The sequence below is a fragment of the Chlamydotis macqueenii genome, chromosome 6, assembly GCF_036417535.1.
Source record: "Chlamydotis macqueenii isolate bChlMac1 chromosome 6, bChlMac1.mat, whole genome shotgun sequence".
Taxonomy (NCBI): domain Eukaryota; kingdom Metazoa; phylum Chordata; class Aves; order Otidiformes; family Otididae; genus Chlamydotis; species Chlamydotis macqueenii.
This window is the reverse complement of record NC_141561.1, coordinates 22,593,229-22,618,972: the sequence shown is the minus strand read 5'-3', so window position 1 is coordinate 22,618,972 and position 25,744 is coordinate 22,593,229. Positions and strand designations below refer to the sequence as shown.

General features: G+C 39.7%; 1 protein-coding gene across 3 annotated transcripts in view; it reads right to left on the bottom strand.

The window, feature by feature from the left end:
* Positions 1-25,744, bottom strand: part of ITGA6 (integrin subunit alpha 6) — a 44,650-nt gene that overhangs the window by 13,591 nt on the left and 5,315 nt on the right. For 2 of the 3 annotated variants that reach the window (XM_086750877.1, XM_086750875.1), the window contains exons 2-11: positions 11,029-11,156; positions 10,597-10,676; positions 8,839-9,094; positions 7,197-7,328; positions 4,604-4,814; positions 3,968-4,161; positions 3,741-3,829; positions 2,851-2,978; positions 1,081-1,176; positions 508-569 (exon numbers count right to left, since the gene is read on the bottom strand). In XM_086750877.1, the coding sequence (XP_086607003.1) occupies positions 508-569; positions 1,081-1,176; positions 2,851-2,978; positions 3,741-3,829; positions 3,968-4,161; positions 4,604-4,814; positions 7,197-7,328; positions 8,839-9,094; positions 10,597-10,676; positions 11,029-11,156 (1,376 nt within the window). Of the gene's footprint in view, positions 1-507; positions 570-1,080; positions 1,177-2,850; positions 2,979-3,740; positions 3,830-3,967; positions 4,162-4,603; positions 4,815-5,833; positions 5,951-7,196; positions 7,329-8,838; positions 9,095-10,596; positions 10,677-11,028; positions 11,157-25,744 lie in introns of all 3 variants that reach the window. The other variant, XM_086750876.1, reaches the window with a different exon arrangement.

Below are 25,744 nucleotides of genomic sequence, written 5' to 3'. Positions count from 1 at the left end.
TTTACATTTTTAACTATATTTATGGCACAGTCTTCCAGACTCCTGTTAACACAAAGATTTTTCAGTTACTGATCTCCACAAACTCATTTTCATAAATAGAGAACACTGTTTTATAGGGTAAGTCTCCAACAAGAAATAATGCTTACTAACAATCGTTTTTTAAACAATTTTCTAAAGCAGCAGTAACCTTGTGAGGCAAAACATTTTTGGTCTGTATGGCAGCCATTTGGTCACTGGCAGTTATGTTACCTAGAAAGCTTCAGTTCAGTTTGTTATCCACAGACCTTCCTAACGCACCAGCATGACTCTACGTACATGTCACTCTGAATACAGACAGTGCTATAGCTGACTGACCTCAGTATTGAGTCACATTTTAAATTTGACGGTCAGTCTGAGATGAGTCACTATAATTTAAGTACTATTCTTCCATGATACGCTCTAAAGAAAAAACAAAAAACACCAAATCACATGACAAACAGATAAAAAATATTTATCTTCAAAACTTACTTATTCTTGGATTTAAATCACTGGGGTTTGCAGTGTATTGAAAACATGCTTTTACATCCATCCTGTAAAAAGTGCCAAGAAATTCATATTAACTTTAATAAGGCATGGTTCAACAGACTGAAAAGTTTTAATAGTCCATTGACTGACACTATCACTCTTATGACTGTGGTTTTCATGCTAGAACAGTTACATGCTGAATTACAAAGCAAGACAACGTGGCTAAAAGCAATTAGAAAAAAATATTTTCTGATATTTGGTCTTACAGCTCTACTCATGAGAAAACTCTTCAAGTTAAGATAATTGTAAGTGTTAAAAGTCTTAAACGACGAAGTGACATTCATTTTCAAAACTGGACATCATGAACATAATATATTCCACACTTTGTCTTTAGCACAGTAGTCATAGCAAATTCAGGAAACCAAAATGATGACATGCAGGTGCATTTGCTTAACCTGCGTGACTGTCATATCCCTTCACTGTAACACCATCACTGACTGAACAAATTTTGACAACAGAAAACTCAATACACCAAGGCTTCTGATATATATAATTAATGTAAAAAAAAAAAAATACCAAATTTCACTAGGGTCCTCAGGGTTCTTTTTCTTTAGATCAATTCTGTCAGGCTGTACTGTAATGCTTCTTCTAATGCTTATCACAGGCCGAGATCTTCATTTGGGGGAAAAATGAGGAATTAAAAGAAGGGGTAAAAAAAGAAGGAAAAGTTTCTGTTAAGATTAATGAAATAATTCATGTGAATCCCAGAAGACACAGAGTTTGGCTTTGATAATGGTTAGAAACTAAAGAAAACTACTTAAATCTAAGCAAAGTAAGTCACAAACAATTACCAGAGTTCTATTAAATGCCTCACAGGGAAGTCATGTACATTAACGTGATGATGTGGTTGTCATTTTATACGCGTGTAAAAACAGGAAATTCAAAGCGATGGTTCCCACCCCAATGGTAATTCAGCCCCTGTGAGCAACCGTAGATACTGAAGTTCATTCAGATTAATATTCACAAGAGCTTTACTGTGGAGCCTGGGTGGCTGTGGGAAACGGTGTTTTCAGTCCCTGACTCATCTCCGCGTAGGCTGTAACCGGAATTCAGCCTGGCAACTTTTCCTTCCTCTTCCTTTTGGAAGGGAGAAGAAAAGACAGTTCACATGAACAATGAATGAGGTGATCCCACTCTTGTCAAAGCATCTAAGAGTTGTTTAAAATGGCCAGTAAGCTACTTCCTCCTTTTCTAGCAAATTTCTTCTAACTAGGCCACCCCTTTCACTCTTTGTCACCATAAAGGTTTCTGTTCTCACCTTTGTAGAAGTTTTTTGTGCTGGCCTTATCAACAAATCATTAAAGCTCCTTTTGAGTAAGCAGAACACTTAACCTAACCAACTTCCATTCCACCTACTCTGTCCTCTTCCATAAGCAATATGAGTTCGTTTTGTTCAGTGCTGTTTCAGTGTATTTGAGAACATTCCAATTATGTACACAGATACTATACACCTTAGAGATGGGATCATCAAAAAAAGGTAGGCAAGGTTGTTCTGCCTGAGGTAAAGTTGTTTTCATCCACAAAATTAAGATAACCAGTTTTGGAGTTTCTGCTCCTCCTCCTTCGGGACCTGACAGCAACCGAACACCTGAACTTGATGCAGCATTCACAGCTCTGATGAGGAGACAGTACTCTTCCTGCTCATTCCTAGTGATTCAACTTAACAGCACATTTAACTGGAAAAAGAGGCAGAGATCTATAAAAGATCATGACCTCATCCCTAATCAAGGCATGTGTTACAGAAATCCAAAAGGATCCTATCTGCAGAGCTTCCTCACAGCTGTTTCATGGACCCCACTGTAACCTCAGCAAGGCCATATGCCTCACTGCTTTTGGATCCTCAGCTACAAAAGACGGGTTTGGTTTGGTTTTGTTGTATCTTCAATAAAGCAGGATTAGATTTATATAACAGCAGCAAGCAAAAGCTTGCAAATGTATCAGTTAATGTCTCCTTTCTTAAGGCAAAAGAACTGCTTATAGTACTTCCCTTAATTCCTTCAAAGGAGACAGGCATCCAAGTAAGTCACCCCAGGGCAAAGCTAGGGGACAGATACGCTACCCCCAGCAGCGCTCCACAGTACGGTCCACATTCACCTTCTTACCCTGTATTGATTGTAAGGCAGCTTCTCAATGAGAAGAGGGGGATAAAGTAACAAACAAACGTATGGAATTTTTTTCCCCCAGAATTTCCAGCTCCAGGAAGGAGAAATACACTCCAGATCAAACTGTTACTTCTAAGCAGTACCAAAACCTCAGTGACATTAGTTATAGTTCTGTATATAATACCTGAACACAGATACAGAATCTGAGAGGGAACCAACAGCAATATCAGGGTAGGAATTTTTATCCAGGTCCATGTTTCCAGCAATAGAGTAACCAAAGAAATTGGTGCCTGTTTTTTCACCATCAAGAATCTAAAGAGCAAACAAATTGAGGGAATTCAGACATTTAAAAGCTATAAAAGTGAAATAAGTAACAAATGAACATCTATGTTCTAAATGAACATTTATGGCCAGAAAAAAAAAGACAGAGAAGAGAAACAAGGAACCAGGAACTCTATGTTTAGGTAAATCACACTGAAGTGCCAAGATCATTTGCTTTTCTTCCAAGAAGTTACTTTGCAGTAGCAGTGAGTACCAGAAATCACTGTTTTGCATAGAAATGCTGCCTAGCTTATCTTTATTTATAGTATTTATGCAGTACGGGCACTTGAAACTGAAAAATTATTTTAGAAAGTATTCTAACAGTATTCTAGGAAGTGCAATCAGGTTCCATTCTCACCTTGCTGAACACAGTGGTCCTCAAGAAAAAAAGAAAAAGGCATAAACATTTTTTATTAAAAAAGAAAGTCAAGTAGTAGTAATGAAAGAGAAAATGAAGAAACTAATTATTTTCAAATCTTTCAAAAAAAACCCAAAACTTCCAAACCTCCATGGCTTTTTCATTCTCTGTGTATTACTGGTGCCAAAGGACTGCCCCAGAAAGAAAAATATGTATTAAAATCAAGAATTCCTAATCTTTCTGGTCAGTGATGCAATCTGTGAAGGGTTCTGTGACTTTTCTGCATACCCACCACCACTCCACTAATAGTAATGAAAAGGGAGAAGATGGACAGCCCTCTCATTCCTTTAATTTTGTGCAAGACAAATCATATATAGTAAAGGTTATTTCATTACCTGTGCTGGTTTTGTATTTATTCCATTCTTGGATCCATGATAAATGTATACTTTGCCAAAACCATCATACGGAGCCCCTACTGCAATATCTGTTGAAAATAAGTTGCAACATCTAAAATCATTATTACTTTTTCTGCAGCTTGCAATTATGATAAGGGTAAGATGTTCCAACTCTGGCATTAGCAAAAAAAGTCACATTATTTTTATTGCAATCATTTTTCACTGACCTGGATATCCGTCCTGATTAACGTCCCCAACATTTTCAACTGCAAGACCAAACATGGAGTCAGTGGTTCCATTTAAGCGAATGGGTTTTACTCCTTCCCATTTCCCTTGCCGGTTAATGTAGATGTACACAGCACCACCGATATCTCCACTTCTGTCAAAATATTGCGGGGCTCCAACAACAATGTCCTGCCATCTTAGAATTAAAGAAAAATAAACAGTACTTTTATAAAAGAACTGTGAAAAATAACTGATCAGTCTGTGGTCTCAAGGTCAGACAGCCAAAGAGCTGCTGAACAGAGACTAAAAAATACATTAAACTGATTCAGCAACTGCTCCACTGACATTACACGCTGATTATGTTTCCTTTGTGACATCTTCTAGGGCCACCTTTGGGTATGAGATTTGTTTCTTCTTTGTTTACACTAATTGTTTAAATTTAAATAAAACTCTTTTCTAGACTTAAAAAAGCACACTGTGTCCTGACTGGTTCTCTGAGATGCTCACCATTTCCTCCAGCAAAATACGGAAGATGAGATTTGGCACTCTTTGTATTTCTAATGTGAAAAACCAGAGCAGTGTTAAACCAGGTTGCCATCCTTCATTATACAGGCAGCAGGAGTGAACCAAGGCCATACCCGTCATTGTTGAGATCCACAACAGCAACATCATAGCCAAAAGAAGAGGCCAGCCCTTCTCCTTCAAACATGTGCTCGAGTGAAAGTGCTCTCTGATTCTTCTCTTTTTTCAGTAAAACAACTGCTCCGCTGTGGTTGGCTCTTGGGGCACCAGACACAAAAGTCATCTCATCTTGGGAGACAATTCCTTTACCAGAGTCCAAAGAGAAACCTTTAACAGAGAAAGAAAGAAAATATAAACAAACAAACTAACAGCTTGTGTTGTTAACAGGAAAAAATAAATTCCCCTACTATATTAAAGTGGTATATTGAATAGAAGTGTTGTCTAAAACAGAGTATGATATACTGGGAATTCTCCATTTCTATTTGGACTGCTGGATGCGTGTTTACAAGTCGACACTCCTCATACATTACATTTAAGTATTTCCCCCACAAAATGTATTATTTCATTGCTCATTCAGATCTACTTTTAACAGACACCAAATACAAGATCATTTTTAAACATATCAGCTGAGAAATGATGACACCTTTCTGAACAAAAAGCCAACTCTACCATTACCACTTGAATATAGCTCAAGTATTCCACCTCTGGCAAAATTTTAATAAAACTTCCTAAGTACAAGTCAGTGTCACGCTACTGCAAACATGCAAAAGGCACCGCACAAGCACAGCATTTTACGTGAATGATGTACACAGTATCTGAGAATCACCTTACACAGTAATGGTGAAATCGCCAATTTTGATTTATTGCAGCCCTAAAGAACATGTTCAAATGAATGTGGTCTAATACATTTTTTAAATGCATAAAAAACAAAAAACTGAGTTAAAATAATATACTACATATACCAACATATCCAGTAAAAGCCAAAGTAGAAAATTACGTGCATTGCAAGGAAGATGCCAGTCAGCAGACAGAAATCTCCCTTCTGAAACACTTCACCACTACTGTGAAAATTCTCAATTACAGCAATTCACAATGAGACAGTTTCAGAAAAAAAAATCAGGGAGTCCCATCTGGGAGAGAGATGAGAGGGTTTGGAAAAATGCATGACAAATCAGTGTTTCTCTGAAGCCATGTTATTTTGCAAGCTCCTCTTCATCTGAATCCCTAGTTTTACATGCTTTTGCTTGCAACGTATTTGAGATGAGGGAGGATGGAGGGGAGAGGATCATCTCAAAACTCTGGGGATTATGTCTGACCAGATGCTGCCACCTCAAGTGGTCACAAACCTAAGTAGCTATTCATCATTACATCCACCGATTTGTCCACCTGTATGCCGGGAGGCAACGTTTTGTATACAAACTGATCTGGATGAGTATCAGATACAGCTGTCAAAAACAGAAGACCTGTAAACATCAGTGAAAGATTGAAGAGAAAAAAAATAGCAGTTAAGCAAAGCAGCCATAACCATGTTTGTTTACTGTCTAAAAACAGGGAACAGGAAACGTGCCTGGAAGCGGTTTTGATTGTGACAAGTCAAAGGCAGCATTTACATGTTGGAGATAAATGCATTTGTTATGAAACTGCAAAAGGTCAGTATTACTCTGTTCACAGCAAGAGACACCTCCACAGCACTCCTCACCTCACCAACTCTTGTTTCACCAGAAGAGGCTATCAGCTTGTCTTTCTAATATAAGCTCGGGGGGGGGGGAGGGGTGGTGGTTTGATTTTTTTTTTTTTTTTACACCCAGTAATTACTGCTTATATTTAACTGAAGTTTATGTTCTATTTCTTCTAGCAGATATGTAGCTCTAAGTTGGTTCTTTTCTTGAATTGCTTTTATTTTTTATATTATCAATCCGTTCCCGTCTGTTCAGCTTTCCACCACTCACACAGAAATTCCAGTTTCAGTTACCAAAATTGTATTTGTTGCATATGCCAAACACAGTGGTGAATACACCACAGGAATCTGCACTAGAACAGAAAGTTTCTTTACACTTTAGGCCTTTCCAAAAATGCAGCGTAGCCTTTTCTCTGCACCAATGTGTCTCGCTGGTGTACAGTAACATCCACTGGCCCAAGGACATACTTATGCTTTCATACTCCCACAAAGTGCAAGAGATTCACCTCCTGCACCACACACACAAATGCAAAATATAAACACTACTCATATTATGGTATTTTAAAGGCCTGTAAAAAGGCCACTGGAGTTTTAAAAACTTGAAGAATAAAAAAAAAAACCGCACAGATCTACCAGGACAGAGAAGCTGCAGTCTTTTAACAGTTATATCCCGAAATTTTTATAAACCCTCTGATACCACATGGCAGAGACCTTGTGACTAAGGACTACAGATCCATACACTCTACTTACCATTACAGCGGTTATAATCACTCCTCGAGAACCTGCAGGTCCTCATCACAGCTCTTAAATCCCTCATTCTATTAGCAGCTCTTCTAGGTACCTCAGCAGAGTATCATCTTACACTTAAAACTGGCCCATAAGTGTGGAGGGAAATGTGAATTATCCAAAACGGTTAACATATTACAGGGTTCACAAATGAAGGATTTTCTTCTCCTGTTTTGTATCATTGCACCAGGGATCACAAATATTTAAAAAGCCCAAAGAGATTTACCACATGTACTTAATCCTACCTAAGTAACTGTTAGCTGGAACAGGAACTAGATTCTTATCTTGGCGGCTCTCATCACCAACTTCGTAAGGCCCATCATCAAAGATACCCAGATCATAAAATGTCTGATTCTTTTGCTCTGCACGAACCACCCCTGAAGGAATGAAATGATAAAATAAAAGCAAATGAATGGTAAGGGAGAAAAATAAAAGATAAATGGTTCCCAACTAACATTAATTATCATGAATGAGATAGTGACTGCCATTTAAATGGGACAAACACAGAGTGCACTGGGTGAAAGTGTTTCTGAAAGGCAATGAATTTCTAAGTTCTAGCTATGTGCCAGAATCTCTTCCTGCTCTACAGAGAGGCCATGCAGCGATCTGGAAAAGATGGGATACTAAGAAAATTCTCAGCAAAAACATGGGACCAACATGGTCAGGAACCATGCTCATCCCACAGATCTTACCATCATAAAGCCTCTCTTAAAAGGGAGGTAAGCACACGGGAATACAAAAAAAACCGTTACTGTTCAGCTATGACAAACACCACTGATATACTTAGAAAACATTATGTAAGGGGAAAAGAGCTATTGTTCAATAAAATGTGTGCTTCCCTTTTATGAAGAGGCATATTTAACATTTTGGCAAGCACAAACGTGTTTTTCCGTGATACAAAAGAGCACTCTTACATCTGATATACCGTCATAGCACTTCTCTGTAATTAAAATGAAAGAGTGTCTGAACTCAATATGCTGTTTCAGCTTTGTCAGATTTTGTGGACAGATACGTGGAAGATTAAGTTTTCGCTAAAGTACACCTTGTGCCAGAGCTTAACTCCAAGATTTTACGTGGTTCATATAGCAGGCACAGATGTATGAGTGGGAAAAATGTAATGGTTGGAGGATCAGATGTTCTAAAGAGGGAAGTATTTACAGCTGTTGGTGCAATGACGTGCGATGGGAAAAAACAATTCAAGAAAAAGAGACAGAGCTGGTCGTTTATATGCTTCTCAATATAAACTAACAGAAAATCTATGGGTATTTTCCCTGAAGTTTTGGAATATCTCCTAGATGATACAGAGTACTTGGCTCTTAGTCAGACAGATTATCCATGGAATATCCATAGATTTAGATAGGAATACATGTAGTATTGCTCTGTTCAGTTATCTTCCTGCAGTTCTCCAGTATTTAATTTGGGAAATACTACTTTCCACAGATTTCACAAAAAATAAAGTGGAGAATACTGCAGGATAAACAAAGTTTCAGTGCAACTATCTAACATTTGCTCAAATGCAAGAAAAAATGTTGGTCAAATAACTCTAAAATAATATAGTCATTTGTTCCAGTATGGAAGTCTCAAAGCAAGCACTCAATCCTACCATAAGATTAAGACAAATAAGGGAAAAATTTGCTACACATATGTGTGAAGTTCCATTACCCATTCATAAATACTCACTCAAAGATATTTAAAGGAACTTCAGTAAATACTTTTGATACAGGAGCATAACATCTCGTGAAAACAGGGTAAAATCATTACACCCCTATTATCTGCTCCCCCCTCAAAAAGAAAAAAAAAAAAAGAAAATTAAAGTTTGGGATGTAACCCTTGTGAGCAATCTCAGAGGAAGTAGGAAGTGTAGGCAGGAAGGAAGCCAGGTCATACCTTTCCAATTGTAAGTGCCTGGGGCACCAAACACAATATAATGATAGTCTCTAGTAAAAGTAGCAGCAACACCTTGCTGACAGGAACCAAACTTCTCATGGCCTCTTAAACGACCATCACAAAAACTCCATACTCCATTATCCATATCATCCTTAATAGTGAGATCCTGGCTCAGCACATAGCACCTTCCAATGATATCCCGGGTTTCCTGCATTGTGTTTACATACTGCCTTTTCTCATAGCGATGTGCGCATGTCTGCAAGATAGAAGAAATAAGAAGTGATGCTTTCTGTATGTTTGTTCATGTTAGCAATGCTGTCAGTCACCTTGTAGACACATGGGTGTTGCCATGCAGAGAGAGTCCACTGTCCCCTGTGGGCAGCATACGGGAAAAGCTGGGCATCTGTGGATACAAGTCAGAGCAACCAGCTTAATGGTCAAAGGCAGCCCCATGGTTAAATCCCTCTTCTCTGTGGGATTTAGGGTTTTTAACCCTAAAGCCTTCCCTGATGCCTAATCCCTCTCTCTCAGGAAGTGCGGAGAGAACCACCCTCTCTCTCATAAAGAAAGAAGTGGCTGTGTTTCCCCACACCTGTCAGAGTTAAGTGACTTAGATGCTTGTGCAGGATACGAGAAGCTGGTTCAACTACCATCTACCTGAGACTATTCAGAACTCACCCCTTCCAGACAAGTGCCACAAAGCAGAGGCTGAAAGTTTTCCCAGTGAAGGGGAGGGAAGGGAAGTCATTCCTACTTCCTAGGTTGGATGTTCCACTTATGGGAAAACTGTCACTGGGACAGAGCAGCAGCACTGAGTACAACTTGTTCCCTTAACCTTTTAGATTGTTCACCTGGGAACAGAGTTCTTACCAAATACTTAACACAAAGCATGAATAGCCACTGGGTTAAGTGGTGTAACCACCAAACCATTGTAAAAAGAGGTGGAACAATCAACCCTCTTTGCAAGCAGTGGTTTTTGCAGAACCAGATGTAGTAGGTATGTGAAGGGCACAAGCAGGCCAGGTTTCTCAGCTGACATACCTTTTCTATGGCTGCTTAAATATTAAGCAAACAACCAGCTGCTCCACACTCAGAGCACTGCAGTACTGCCCTGCTGCACAGTGACCTTCAGGCTGCCCATATCTCATCTAGTAAGCGCATTTCCCACTTACCACTTCGAAAGAAAAGTTCCTTCTCAGAAAAGACAAGACAGTATTAGTTGATAATTAATTATTCAATGAGCAGAATACTTTCTGTCTGCTCTTGGGTTCTGAGGCAGACTGAAGCAAGCTATATATCCTTAAATAACTCCAGATTCACCTGAAGTCACCTGCCTCCAGTGTTGGATGCAGTGACATTAACCTGCAAGAATATAATTATTAGATGGGGAAGCTTCACTACACATCCGTTTTATGATGTAGCTGGTATCCTGCAGCTCCATAAGAGGTTTATTTAACTGGGAAAGAGCTAAAAAAGTAACACACTCTGGGAACTCCTGAAAGCTCTTTCTCTCTGTATTGGATAAAATAAAGACTAGCTGTTAGTCTTACTGCAGTGTAATGGCCACATTAATGCATAGAAGCAACTCAGCCAAAGTCCCTGATTAAAGTTAAAGCGAGGCTTTTGCAATCTCCAATGTCGTTCTTTGCTAGGGAGACATTTAAGTCCGTCCTTTCAGAAAGCTGCATAGAAATGCAGACCATTCAGAACATTTACCACAGACCCAAAATGTTTTATAAGCTAGTCCTTTAGACTTACCACCACATTTCCTCCTGGCCCCTGACTTTGGACAGTTACACCCATCCATTGGTCTTCTTTACTCTCCATCTTCGGGTCAGCTGCAGAGTATCACAATACAGTTTCAAACATTAACAGCTAACTACCTTTTTTTTTTTTTTTTTTTAAAGTCCCTGTCAGGACAGGCAGTTCATACAGTTCATTAGACAGTCTGCAGATGGCAGTGTCTGTACATTTTATCCCTGACAACATCCATTTCATTAAACCCCTGTAGCATACTACTTCCGAGTCACATCAATTTACAAAAGAGTAAGAACATCCAAATCTACCAAGATCTAAGTGTCTCACACTATCTTAGCAATTAAGCTACAACTTGCCTCTGGAAAGAACCACATCAAATAAGGAAAGTCAGACAATTGTTTCAATCCAAACCTAAAGTGCCAAGGAACTTACTCTCTTCATCAAATATGACACGCGTGCAGCGTGTATTTGGAGACGCAATGTCACAGCTGTACAGCCCTCCTGTTCTGTTGGCTTGCTGGGATGGAAAGGCCTTTTCCCGAGGAGCTCCAACCAGCAATCTGCAGGGAAAGAAAAATAATTTCAAGAGATTTAGAGGGAACACTAGAAAACAAGAAGGCAACAGAATCAGGAAGTGTTTTTCACCATGTTGTTTGACATGCAAACATTTGAAGATGGATGAAAAGCTACATCACAGCACTGTTGCTTAAAAATAAATAAATAAATAAATAAAGGGGAGTGGTCCTGGAAAGCAACAGTGGCTCTGCGATTACTGGGCCTGCAAACCAGTACATGTATTGTTATTACTACTATTATTGTTGCAATGTTCACTGAGAGTGGTTGATAAAAATAAAAATAAATAAGCATCTGGCAGTTTTGTAAAAATCATCCTTCTATGAGGGAGTCAAGTGGGGTATTTTTTGCCTTACTAGAACTTGTAATTCGTAAGGGTGGGAAAAGTGTTACTAAAATGACTGCAAACTCCCAAAATAACATACACAAGTGTTCTCAGGTTGTCTTCCAGCTTTACACTAGCCCTGTGCCACTGTTCAGCTGAATTTACGGGCACCTTAGTATCTCCAACCCATGAAGCAAAGCAAGATCCCTCCAGGCCCAAGCAAATGTTCACTAAATTATTCCCAGCTCTGTGCAAACATGCACTCCCCCTCTCTACTCCTCTGGCTTGATACTTCATTTGGAAGCTGAAAATGTTTTTCTCCAACAAATCTCTCATCAAGAACAGGCCATTCCCACAAAGGACTTATCTCTCCTACAAAGGCCACTTTAACGAGCCCTTCTTAGACACTGTTCCGGTAACCAAACGTGAAGGTTCTTTACAAATTGCGTAAAGCAAATTTTTTTCCTGTATCAACTGTTCCCCATGAGTATTCTCACAGAATCACCAGTAGACATACTTACTTGCAAAATAAGGTTTTTCAGAAAACATACACTGTCTATGTTTCTTTGAAGTGTGACACAGACACAAAGCACAGCTGCCTCTCAAGCGGCTAACTGAAACTAGTAACTACCAGTATGCAACAGTCTGTAGAAGAAACAAGAACCATCGTGCTCAGCTGAAAAAACAAGGACAAGAGGACAGCATGTGGACAGGTGCAACACAGCAGGTATGATGGATGGATGGATGCTGAACCAGACTCCACATGTTTCCTGACCCTGGTACAAAACATGTGAGAGAAGAGATCTCTGACACTACAGTGTCAATGAGGGCAAAGCCGGGATTATAGCTGCATCCACGAGGCTCAAAGAGGAACTCAGACCTTCTTTAAAGCTTCAGTTACAGAGTTTTGCTCTAGTGGAAAGCTTTTCTGCATGCTTTATAGCAGCAGCAGGACAAAGCACACTGCTGTCCCTCAGAATGCTTTTCTTACAAAAAACAAGACTCACTTTTATTCTTATCTAACAGTTAAGACTGGATCAGTTAATAACACAAATCATATATTGATCTTAAGAAAATGTTTATTCAACGTCACTAAAGTAATGAGACATAAAATGAAATCGATGGATTATGAGAAAACACTTTTTGAAAAACAGAAAATTACATCTGTATCATGAAACAAATCAAGTTTTAATCACTTTTATAGAAATAAATTCTCCCACAATCCATCATTTGCCCTCATGAAAGCAAATCCCTGAATAGTGAAACCTCCAGGTAAAATACTTGCTTTTGACTGACACACACATAAAATCAGGAGACACAGTGTGGGTAGGATTTGGTTTAAGTGTTTTCTTCTTTTACCCCTACTTATGTCTGGCATCTTTTTCAAAGATTTCTTCAGAAATAGAGCAGTCATCACCAGATTTTGTAATCTAAACAACCACGCTTGTAGAAAGGCCATTAATAAACTTCATTTTCTAATTCTGGCAACAGTGCATTTAACTGTAATCTCTTAGAGTAATTCTTTTGCAAAGCATCTGCTTCCAAGCTATTCCTAATGTGGGAATAGATACATTTTCTCCTCAGTTCTGTTATCCCCCAGGGAAAGACAGATTAGATTTTTTTTTTTAATGTTAACCACCATAAAGTTAAGAAAGTAGAGGCAGTGAGTTACTAACTTGTAGAAATTTCTACATTATTTCTACTTTTTCATTCAAAGCTTGGGAGATAAAAATTATGTATTGAATTTCACTTACAAAAATTTTATCAGTAACCTTTTGTTCCAACATTGTGAACATAACTAAAAGCTTCTGGAATTTAAATACTTAATTTGGTTTAGTTCACTCATCTGCATACTACTCACATCAGTGGTGGTAGATCAAGACAATTATGACCCTGTTCTTCTCTACGGGATAGCTAGACCACATCCTCTCCCTAGCTAAATAATACTTTTTACAACATACTAGGATGCAACTGTGATATTGACGTCAATTCAGCCAGAGGGACAGGCACTGAGGAATAAACAGCATAGCCAACAGAAGATAAAGTGGAAAGATGTGCTACCTGACATAAGAAGCCGTAAACATTCAATGGCATCTCAAACAGACACCTGTTGAGATCGATAGATGAAAAATGCAACTGTTCAGCCTTCTTTAAAAAAAAAAAAGTGTCAATCCAACATGATCTCAAGGGAAACAGGGGACCTTAGATTTTTCCCAGCGCCCACACCTCCTGTCCAAATCTTGCATAAGTTGTTTTCCCCTAATTTTGTGCAAGTTATTTTCCACTGTAAACAAAGTATTTCAAAGTAGACTTTGAAAACTCTCCAGAATTCAAAGAACTTTTGTCAGGAATCCTGTCATCAGTCTTCAAGGCTCATCAAACACAAAAGGTACATCACTGTGAGTCCTTATTCACAACACAGTTCAACAGTAGCACTCTCTATGAACAGGCACCTGCAAAGGATTTGATCCGTTCAGGTAAGTACTCTGACAAATACCGAAACGTATTTTGAAGTAGCAGCCAAAGACATATTAAAAAGCAGCACAACTCCTTTGCACTTCGTCACTACTTATCTGCCCCAAAGACCACAGCAGAGAAGACTAAATCTATGCTTCCAAGTTCTGCATGACAGGTTACTAAAGATGAGGAGGATTATAAATGTTGTGAGCATTATCACCATTCTTAAGAATGTAACAAAGAAAGTGACGTGCATCTACTCTTAGGCTGCATAAATCAACCAAAACATAAAAATCTCTTGCCAAGCACATTGTGACTTGTGACCAACAGAGCTGCTATTCACCTTGTCCACTGTTCAAAAGGTACATTTGAAAAATTAGAACTCTGATAGAAGCTGAATTATTCTTTTAAAAATAAAAGTGTGCATAAAACTAAGGAAGTGTGACATGGACCATGCACCAGCGTGAATTTCAGCATGACTGCAGCAGTCCAAATGAATCAGCTTGTACACTGAGCTGTGCTACGTGCTCAGAGTCCTTCCAGACTGAGGACACATTCCAGTCATTACTATAGGGCTACTTACTCGGCTGTTTTAATAAGAATTTTAATCAAGTTCAAGCTCATCTCATTATGCCAAAAATGGGTTAGGTTTTTCTGCAGCTATGCGTGTTCCATTTTAGCTTTCTCAGTGGCAAGCAAAACCTCTTTCTGTAAAAGGAAAAAGGTAAAGGGGGATGGGGGTAGGTGAGAAGATGCTCTCCTAGCTATCACTATTTCCTTATATTGGCAGATGAAACACAGATTAAAACCAAACAACTTCCTCTGCAAAGGAAGACTGACAAAAGTTCTTCATTTCTCTCCACCCATGATTACAGTATAATTAATTTTATTCACTGAGACTTCTTCAAGCTGTATGAGGGCTACAGTCACTACTTTGAATTCAGGTCTCAATGCCCAAAGTCAGGCTCCAGAATCCATATTCATATACCAAAATAACACCTCAACTGCCAAGACAGCAGAGTCAAAGATGAAAACTCCAGAGACTCCAACATGTGGACATTTTACTGATTTTCTATCGCGTGGCAAGCTTCCCTTATTACAATGCAGAGAGCAGAAGCTCAGACATACAGTATACTGAACATAAGTATGTCCTGGTATCTGTTCCTGTTGGAGACTTAACTTTTTATTATTTTAGTTATGACTACTTAGTATCTAATGTTTACCATATGAGCTAAAAGTCAGCCAAAAAATAATTACTATTCCTTAGGTAAATTACAGAATCAGATGCTTCATACTACTTTAATCCTGATTTCTCCCATTCATCTTGCTTAAATATATACTATAAACTGACTGGGTTTCCCCTGAGCCAATTAGACTGTACAGGTGTTAAATGAATTTCTATTAATAGTTCATTGTGTTACATTTAAAAGAATGTGTCTATCAAGTGACCATGTAGGAAAAAAATCAGAATTCTCTCATATCCTGGCACAAAGCTACAGGGCTCTTTAGCTCCAGTTATACCTCATAATTAAAACATGTCTTCCAATTTCAAACTAAAATTCTAATTTCAAACCAAATAAATCAGTCCTGTTGCTCTATTGGTTAGAATTAGATTAATTATTGCTTTCTCTTAATTACTTCTTGGAGATAGCTAATAATGACTGAAGTCCCACTGCCAATTATGAGCATCTGCTGGCTTCCAGGGACAGACTTACTCCCTTACAACCCCGGACTCATGGCCAAACTCGAGATAATCCTATAGGATTAGAGCTCTGGGATTGGTATGTAATGCCAGTTTAACTAATTGACCTCACTGAGACACAATTTTGGCTCAGGTGGATGGTGCCTGCATTGAGCAGATGCCAGTGACCCCAGCTGTACCTGCACGTGCGAGGTGCAGCCACTATGTGCAACAGGGATGCGCAGGAGCCCCCTCTCTCAAGACAGGGACCAGCGTAGCACCACATCCCCCCGCACAGTTACACCCACCACATCCTAGGGCACAGTTACACCCACCCCACCTCACTGCAGCATTACGTTATACCTGAACAAAACAGCTGAGGAAAAAAAACACCTCCCTTTCACCACTTACGCTGACCACTACTCCAGCCTCAGAAAAGGGCATCACGACATCTTATGGACTTGATCGAGAGCTGAACCACATTTCTGGAGAACTGTATGACGAAAACATGCTTACAAGCCCACACATTTCAAAGAAGTGGAAGAAGGTGGGAACTGCCTGCCCACAGTCAGGCAGGCACCAGGCCTCAGTTTGTCAAAAGCTGCTGACCAGTATTCAGCAAGAACAGTCGGGGGAATATCAAGAAGAAAGGCTGTAACTTAGTTTAATCAAAAGCAGCCCAACAGAGTTATTAATATTGAAAGCAAAATACACTAGAAGTAACTTTCCATTTTAAAAGATACTACACAGTATCAAGCAGTGGGGTGCAGATTTTAAAACCCTCCCTGCTTTCATTGGTAATTTTTGAGAAGTTTAGTAGGTGGCTGTGGCTCCTCTTGACTAATGAAAACAGTGGGAACTGGGAGTAGTTTCTGCTCACTGCTATCTGAACTCCCTCCAGTATTGCTCATGAAACTACCCTGGTCCCTTCCAAAAGGAAAGTTGCAGTTAAGATGAGAAAACCATATCAAAGGAAATCCAGAAAACCTCCAAGCCCCTGGAAGTGTTTCCTCACTCCACAGTGGAATTCTTTTCCTCACTTACAGCCTGGAACTGTCTAAGGTCAACATACGATTTTCACAACGTACTTCAGAGAAGAAAAATTGTCAGCGATTAATTACAGTTCTATTTTGGAATAAACACTTACTCAAAGAAATCAAGTCAAAGGAGGGAGAACATCTTCAGCATTTTTTGAAAGTAAAACCTGTTCATCAAAGAAAGAGGCTTCCACTTAGTAAATTATGTTTTGATTTAAACAAATACAAAAATACCACAGTCTGCACTGAGCTCAGATACCCTGCTATCTCCCCTAAAGCCTTCTTCATTCTTTAAATTCTTTCCTCTTCCATGGTATCTTCTGTCCCAAACAAGGCATTGCATCTTTGCCATCCTTTCTTTAAAAGTAACAGCAACTCATCAATAGTGCTAGCCCTGAGCTTTAACAGACTGGTGTAGAAATCACTGGAAGTGTTTCCTGGGTTACAAACCATTAGCCATTTCCACATATAGGCAGAATAAAATACTCAGTGGTGTAAGTAATTTCCAATTTTGCAACCTTCATTGAGCACAAATGCACCATTTAAGGTTGCTGTTCTCAGATAATAATGCTGCCGCTGCAGACTTAGCATTTCATTGTGTTTTCAGAAAGACTCCATGCACACAAGGGGGACAAATCTGGACAGTGAAGCTAAATGCTATGAAACTTCTTCCATCCCTGACTAGACAGAGAGATTCCTGCATCCCTTTCCTCTCTCACTCCCTGCTTGCAAAGAGTTTCACTGGATTGAACAGAATGTGGAAATTAAGAGTAACTACCACTAACTCACATTCAGATTAAATTTTAGTACCAAATCACCAGTCACAGTCACTAGTTGCGTATCAAATGTTTAAAAACTCCAGGCAGAGATCCCTGATCTCAATGTGGACATCTAGAGCCCTCCGTTGGAGATGTATTTTCAGTCCTCTGCACCGGTTTGGTCTCAACAGTTTTTAAACTTGACAAAAGGGGAGGATGGGAACAACCTAACCTCCACAATATTTCAATGTAACTAAAGTCAGTCATTGGGACAGACACTGTGTTTGAATCCTGGTGGCATATTCTCTGCTTTATGCCTGGATCTGGCTTCTAACAACAGGAACAAGTAACAGGACAGGAGCACCCTGGACTAATTAGCACAAAGATCATCCCCTCATATACTCGGGCTGCTAACAGGAACTGGAGCTGAACAACGGGACTGGCTTCTCCAAAAACAACCCTCTCTCCAACAACATACAGCCAGTAAGTATGTCAGTGGGGAACTTGTTTGTGATGCTTTTTACAGAGATACCCATCACTGCCAGCCTGTTATTAACAGCTTTTTTCAAGCAACTGATGATTCTCTTGATCTGCTACTCCAGAGTTATATTTTCCAACTATCAATGCAAAGCCATAGCCAAGTACATCATTAATCTCTGTTGCCCAAAGGCTTGGCACTTGAAGGACTGAGATTTTCATTTTACTCATTAAGTCTTTTTTAGGAAGCGGATTATGATAGAGGCTGAGAAAAGAAGCCAAAAGCAGCATAAGGACTAAGGCAAGCTCCTACAAAGCAAAACTGGAACTACAAAGATACCTGTTGTTCCGGAACGGCCACTTATTATTGACTTTCTGAAAGTCATACGGAAAAATAAACCCTTTCCCCTCACAGTCCAGAGACCAGCCCGTATGGATTTGAAGTAAGTTTTGCAGATCTCACTTTCATTGGTAGAAAGCTTTTTTTTTTCTAGAGGAAACAGTCAGGTCTGCTCCCAAAGTCCTGTTTCAAAATACCACCGTCCATTTCAGATGCCACTCTCTGGCTTTAACCCCACATTTTTCATACTGTCAAATAGCAAGTGAAACCTGCATAATACTTACAGTTTTAATTTTTCCCTTGGAAGCTACACATTCCTTCAGATTTGAAAGAAAGAACAACACCTGAGCATGAAGTGATACTGTAAAACATGTATTAGACAGTTTTCTAATTAATCTATGACAAACTTATGGAAGAAATAATGTTAAAGGGATTTTAACTCAGTTTTTCTAACATGGTAGTGCCTGTTACTGCATGAAATCCTCTTATAACAACACAGGGTTTAACTCAAGAAGTGACAAGTGTGCCATTTAAACAAACGAACTTGGGAGGCCAAGGCTCTAGCACATCCAGCCCAGCCCCTGCCCACAGCTGCCTTGCCTGCATTAGGCTCACTGAAACCATGCAAGTCCCAGCACAGCCAGCTGGGCACAACCCGGCCACCCTCCGCTGCAGGCAGCGACGGTGTGTTAAGGCACAGGTCTCGACAGCAGCAGGACAAGGGCGGCTGCAATAAAGCAGGGGTGACCCAGCAGTCCCCAGCTACCTGCAGCACAGAAGGAGTGAATTGTCTGTCCCTGCCACCCCCACACTGCAATCTTGCTCTCGTGCCAACAGCCCCCATGCACCAGGGCCCTGGCCCATCTCCACGCCTAGCACTGCCCCAGCTCCTATGACAAAACAGGCTGGTAAAGAGGTGGCTGCTGCTGCTACCCTATAAAGCAGTGAGTTAGTGCTTAGATCGGTGTTTTGTGGACATGCTCACTCCACAGGCCCAAGTAAACAAGTACATAAGAGAAATTGGGAATTACTGCCTCCTGCACCTAGGCTGCTGGCCATACATGCCACAGAAAACCTCTGAATTCACATTTAAACTTCTTTGTATTTGCAGGGCTGCTCTTTGTACCCTCCTCTACATATGCCACCTCCATTTGAAGTTCATGAAAAATGAAAGGAGTATCACACCATCTATTAGGTACATGTTTGAGAAAACAAACATGGAAGTAATCAAAATAGGGAAACAGCTGCTCAGATTCCACCACCACCAGCCCCCCCCGGCCAAAAAAGCAATCTGAAAGTGCAGTGCTCCCAGTCAGTATTTGAAAGCACTACTTGTTAGAGAGGTAACAACGGTAACAGGAACATACTGTTCATCAATATGCAAAAAGCCATTTAGGAAGAAAACTGCAGGAATCTTAACACAGTGCAGAACAAATATTTTGGTTGAAATGTCATTCCTCTATTTCCTTCAATGAATTAAGTACATCAGTTTCATTTATGGCCATAATTAAAGCATTACAAGGCATGAAAGCAGTACACTAAGGGGGACAGACACTTCACTCGAGAATCAGTGGTCAATATAACATGCTACAGCAACTAATCCCACAGCCCTGCAGTATTTGAAGAGCGACTGCTCCCCAAGCTAATCCAAGCCGCGGTTCCTTCACCCATACATCCACTTTACAGGACTCCTCCTGCTCCTTCTTTTCCAGACTCACCACCTTCCCTCTCTGAATTGCAGGGGGAAAAACAACGCAAGTAGAAATCTCTTGCGTTAGATACACAACCACAGAAACGTAAATGCAACTGTGGCAGATTCACCATCTGAATAAAGTAAGCTCATCGCATTCAGCTAAAACATACCAACCAGAGCCCCCGTGGGAAGCTCACTCACACCAGACCAATGCTGGCACTCTGAGCTAAGCTTGCCCTCCCAGCTGCCAACATAAGCTCTCAGAGAGGTACCCTGCGGAAGCCGGCTAAAGAACTCTGCATCAGGCATGTACCTTCTCAATACGTAATCCCTAATGTTTCAGAGAACAAGGACACAAACAGCCAGCACTTCAACAGCCAAAAGTCACTTGCACGCTGAAGTACAGATTTCAAATTATGCTTTCAGTCTTAAAATCATCATAGCCCTGGGTTAAATGTATATAATAGGATCCATAGTTTGCGTAAGGCTTTTCTTCAAGCCATTAACTTAATCACAAAAGCAGATGTGTCACCGGGCACATGTACTGACACATAGTCCCCCCACTCCCTCAAATTAACCAAAAACACAGGCATTCAAATCACTTGGAAGAACATCACTCCAATAAGGTATTTTCGTAGGAGAATCAAGTCATATAAATGCTCATGCAGCTGGGACACTTAAAGAACCTTTTTTAATACTCCATGCAGATACTGAAACACTGACCAATCTGATCAACAGAAATAAATCATGTTTATACAAGAAACCTCTTCATATACACATTTGTGGAAGAAGCAGCAATTATATTTTACTATGAGTAGGAATGTGCAAACTGAGAATTTCAAACAGCTTGCAAAGCCTAAGAACAAGATTTTTCTGTTTGCAAAATAACTTATATTTGAGACTAAGCCAAGAAACCCACTGCATTCTCTTCCGCTATATAGTGCTCCCTCTCCACATGCACACATGCTTAATTTTTACATGCCTCCCCTCACACATACTTTTTTTTCCATCTTTCACCGCTCACTTGAGCAGAACCTGGAATTATTTCTTTTCAAGTATTTTTAACACCCTGTGTTGCTGTAGTGCAAACAGTATTGCAGCTATTACTAGGCTGGACCCGACTTGACAACAATGAAGTATTCTTCCACTATATGCAATAATATAGCTTGGCTGAAAAGAGAGAAGAAACCTACCTCTTCAGCAATATTCTGGGGCCAATTATCAAACATTTCTCTAGCAGAAAAATAAGGTGAGTGGATGAAAAGTTTACAAGGACTTGCACAATTACGCCATATTCTTGGTAGCATCTACAAGAGCTATCTATTTAAGAATTTATTTATTTAAGAATAAACCAAATTTATTTTAGCCTTTTTGGCCAAGAAAATAACATGCTTTTCATGTAAGGTTTGTTTCACACTAAACAAACATGGATAATTAAATATGACCCGTGATCCCTTTTCACGTACTCTGCTAGACATGGCTAAGGTCTATCAGCCAGCAGATCTAACCACTGTGCAGCTTCAGCAGCACCAATGACAAAATGCAAGGGTAGCTAATTTTAACAATTCCCTTACAAAAGTAACGTGAAAAGAACTATGAGAAAAGAGAGACACAGAAAACTTAACCACACACGACAATAATGTGCTTGCAATCAGCAACAGCTGGTTGCCACTTTCGAGCACTTCCAGGATAAACATGCATTTTCCTCAGACCTTTGACCCACGCATGTGTTGCTGAGCAAACAACCTCGGGCATTACATGGGTGAGTGGTTCCCAGCATATTTTCCATGTTGTTTTGCTTTGTTTTTTAAATATATGCTTTATAGATCTACTTTTGAGGAGGGTATCAATGCCAGCTGAAGCAGGGAGCAGCTAAGCTCATTTAGTTCCATTTGAAAAATTGCCTTTGTAATCTTCAATAAAAAAGAAACAACTCTCGGTCTCCGTAAGAAAGTCTGCCATTCCTATGCACACTATCGGCAAACCTCTATTAACACTGATCTTTCCTATTTGCTGTTCCTTCTTTCTCAAAGATCTCTAACCTCCTCGAAAACAGAAAACAAATGCAAAGAAGAATGCAGGTGATAAGTAATGTAGAAGCTTGCTAGCTGACAGTGAAATCCAGTGCAGTTTCCCCATGCAGGGACTCAATTACATTTTTATGCTGAAGACAGCATCCAGATAAGGAGCATCCTACAAATCCCTTTTGCTTCTGTTCTTGCTCCTGCAGACCTTCTCCCTTCCAAACAGTCAAGACATCCTCACTACATCAGTACAACCACTTAAAGGAAATCAATATTAGGAAACAACATATTTTTAGATGTAGTTCTGTAAGAGGAAACAAGAAAAACAGCCAATGCCCCAACAGAGCCAAAACCAGTCAGTCCATACTAGCAAATGCTCCAAAAATCACAGTGCACAACCAGTACTTTTTGCCTTTCACTATCGTTTTGATACAAAAACTAATTTCAGGTACTTCATAGCAGAATACATCTGGCCTGCTCTCTAAACTAAACCAATATAACTGCAATTCTCTTTTTCAAAGCAATAGTTCGGGAATTGTCAAAATAGCCTTAGAATATGTGACACTCTCGATACCTTATACCCAAGGGAAGTGCATCTTACCAAGAATATAGTACATTTGATGCTAAAGTTGCAAAGGGAGCTTTATTAACCTACGGTTCATTTCAGTTATTTTAAATATACTGAATAATTCCCTCAAAAATGGAAGTGAGACTTTTCTTTCCACAATCACATTTGCTTTTCTAGGCTATATTCTTCTGCCTTTACATTCAAAGCAGCAATCTGCTTATATGTCTCTCAATCAACAACACCCAATGCTAATAAATGAATTATTCAACATTTTCCAGACATCCTGTATACTTCTTTCTTCAAATATTCCTGTAATAATACTGTACCTACCCATGCTAAATACCACTACGAGGTATTAACTCTCTAGCTAACATTTCACAGTACAGACCATCATCTGCTCATTCAGTAATATGGATTTCTGCTTACTTGTTTTTAAATAGCCATTTACCCGATAGTCTAATATCTGTCTTGTCCTTTCCGCAGAAAACGTCCCCAAAATGTGGCATTTTTACAGTTACGCTGGAATGATTCATCCAGCCTCAGGCTGGTTCCGAAATATTTAAACAACAGTTGACTTTAAACAGCTGTTCTTCTGAAATGAATGAGGTATCTCCCATGAAAAACTTACCAGATTGCATTCCTCACAAAACTGACAGTTGCTCTGGCACACGCAGAATGGGTTTTGGGTAGGGTTTAACAGAGGAGAAAAGAATGGCCCATGCTGACTGGTGAATGTGCTGTAACGTGCCAGCAACTCAATACACCCATCTGGGAAATGTTCTGTTTTATTTTGTTGAGAATCCAGACAGCAACAAATTAGATTAGTAAACCATTCTTCTCTGCTTGTTATCCTTTAAGAAAAAATGTTTATGAGAAGCCAATCTACCTGACTGGCTTCTGTTTAAGTTTTTCTTTGTTATTTATAAATTAACATTAGCAGCATTAGTGACACAGACAACATAGAAAACTGCACTCATCTCAGCAAGCACCGTAACAGTGATTGTGCTCCTCTTTATTCCTATTTTACAGTTAAAGAAATAATATCACTATAAATTATATTGATTTTTTTTATGAAAGAGCCTACACAACTGCAGAATATTTATTAAAGCACAGTCAATAGTAAAGAGACTTCTCAGAAGCTTAAATAAAAACTGTTTAATTAAACAAAAACATGTAATTTGACAGTCATACTACAAAGACTTACATTTGTCTTGTACAGTTACAGATTGGGTCCACCAAACAGCCCACATGCAGACTGATGGGGTTAGCCAGTATTTCTGAAGACAACTATTTATTATTTCCTGCCACAGTACAAGAGATTTTTCTACTAGATCATAACAAAAAAGGGGATTAATTGGGACTCTCTACACAGGTGAATGGTATTTTTAACAGCAGACAATGCACTTAATGAAACATCCGGATGAAGATGGATCCACACCTCATGGTAGGGTTGCCTTGTGCAACCCCGCATCTTGATCAATATTCTGTCTGTCTCCCTCGCTTCCTAACCTTCTGTAGCTGGTGGGGTCACAGTTTAAGTCTAAAGAGCACCACAAATTTTCTTGTGCCAGTCAGTCCATAAGATCGGGACAGCAATGAGCTCCAAGCGGCTGTCTGCCAGCTGAAACTTTCAGGATGCCAGCATCACAGAGAGCTTTGATTCTCTGCTCAGCTCCAGCCCGCACAGCTGAGAACCAGGGCAGAGCATGCATGCAGCATGCACTCTCCAGCCAGCACTTCGTTCTCACTGGATGAAGGGAACTGCAGAAAAAAATGCTTCTCCAGCTCACTCTCACCTCAAGTTTTAGATGGCAAATGGTTATACTCTTCAAACACATTTTAGCCCATCCAATTTACAACCACAGTTCTCAAACCAAACTATATGTCAGATTGAGAGGGTACAGGATGAGTTCTTCCCTGCAATATTTAGAGCAAACACTGTTAAGGACTACAACTCCTTTTCACAATAGAATACCTCACAGACAGTTTCACTGATGGCTTTATGTCAGACACGCACACAGACATGTCTACTTTGCCCATGCCCTGCATCACCTTAGTCAGAAAAGCAAGAGAATAGGCATCATTAAGCAGAGTTCCCAGGACCCACAGCCCCTGCTCAAGAACACAACTTGTCAAGGGGAATGCTTTTCCTTTGTCCTTAACTCATGTATTGTGCAGTTCATCAGTTTTCATTCACTTTAGTGAAGAGAAAACCCTTTCTCCTTCTTCCTGAGATCAAGGTCTGTCCTTGCCTGCACTGTGTTATTTTGTTCCAGTTACACTATTTTAACTTTGCTAGTTTCAGAGGATGCAAGATTAAAGTTTTTTATCTGAGATGCCTCTAATACTTTGGCCGCACTGTGCTAGCATATGCTGTGTTCATCAGGGTTGATTTATATCCTAGTATTACATAGTAAGAACTACCTGGTATAAATTCTGTCCTTTTAGAAAGGAATGAGTACAACAGTCTTGGACCAGAGGAAATTAAAGCAATTCTGGTTAATTGAGCCATCACTTATATTTTAATGCTCTTGGAATGGCTTGGCAGGTCCATGTTTTACACAGACCAACAGCTTACAGAAGATCCCTCTCTCTTCAAACACACAGCGTGAAGAGAAGAACTTGTGCCTCCACAAATTTCCATTCACATTTATTGAAATATCTAAAAATAAGAAAGCATAAGCCAAAATGCTTCTAAACCTGTCACCACCTCTACCTTGTAAATGTTACGCTCTAGCAAACCCACCAGAGACACAGTACCTCTTACATTAGAAACCGATTCATCAATCAGGCTCAGCATAGGTAAAACCAAACAGCCATGAAAGCAAGGAGTTGTATCAGGTACAAGCATCTTCCAGTAAGAGCATTAACAATTTTAAGAGCTGTAATTGAAGCTGATAGCTTAGGCTGTTTCTCAAAGGTGGAGTCTGCACACAAGGCCATTTATCATCACTGCTGACAAAAGGCATATGCTACAGTCCTTACCGGTGGCAATCTCCCACTAGCACAGCAATGAATTTTGTTAATTCTTAGTAACACCAGCGTAAGAAAAATAACACATCTACCACAGGGTTACTTCAGATTCTTATGCACTCACAGATAACCATAGGAAAAAAAAAAAAACAAACTTTATCTGAAAAGTATATGACCTCTTGAGAAACAAGTTTCTCAAGGGGATGGCAGACTGGGATATGAGGTTTGCCACTTACCATGTG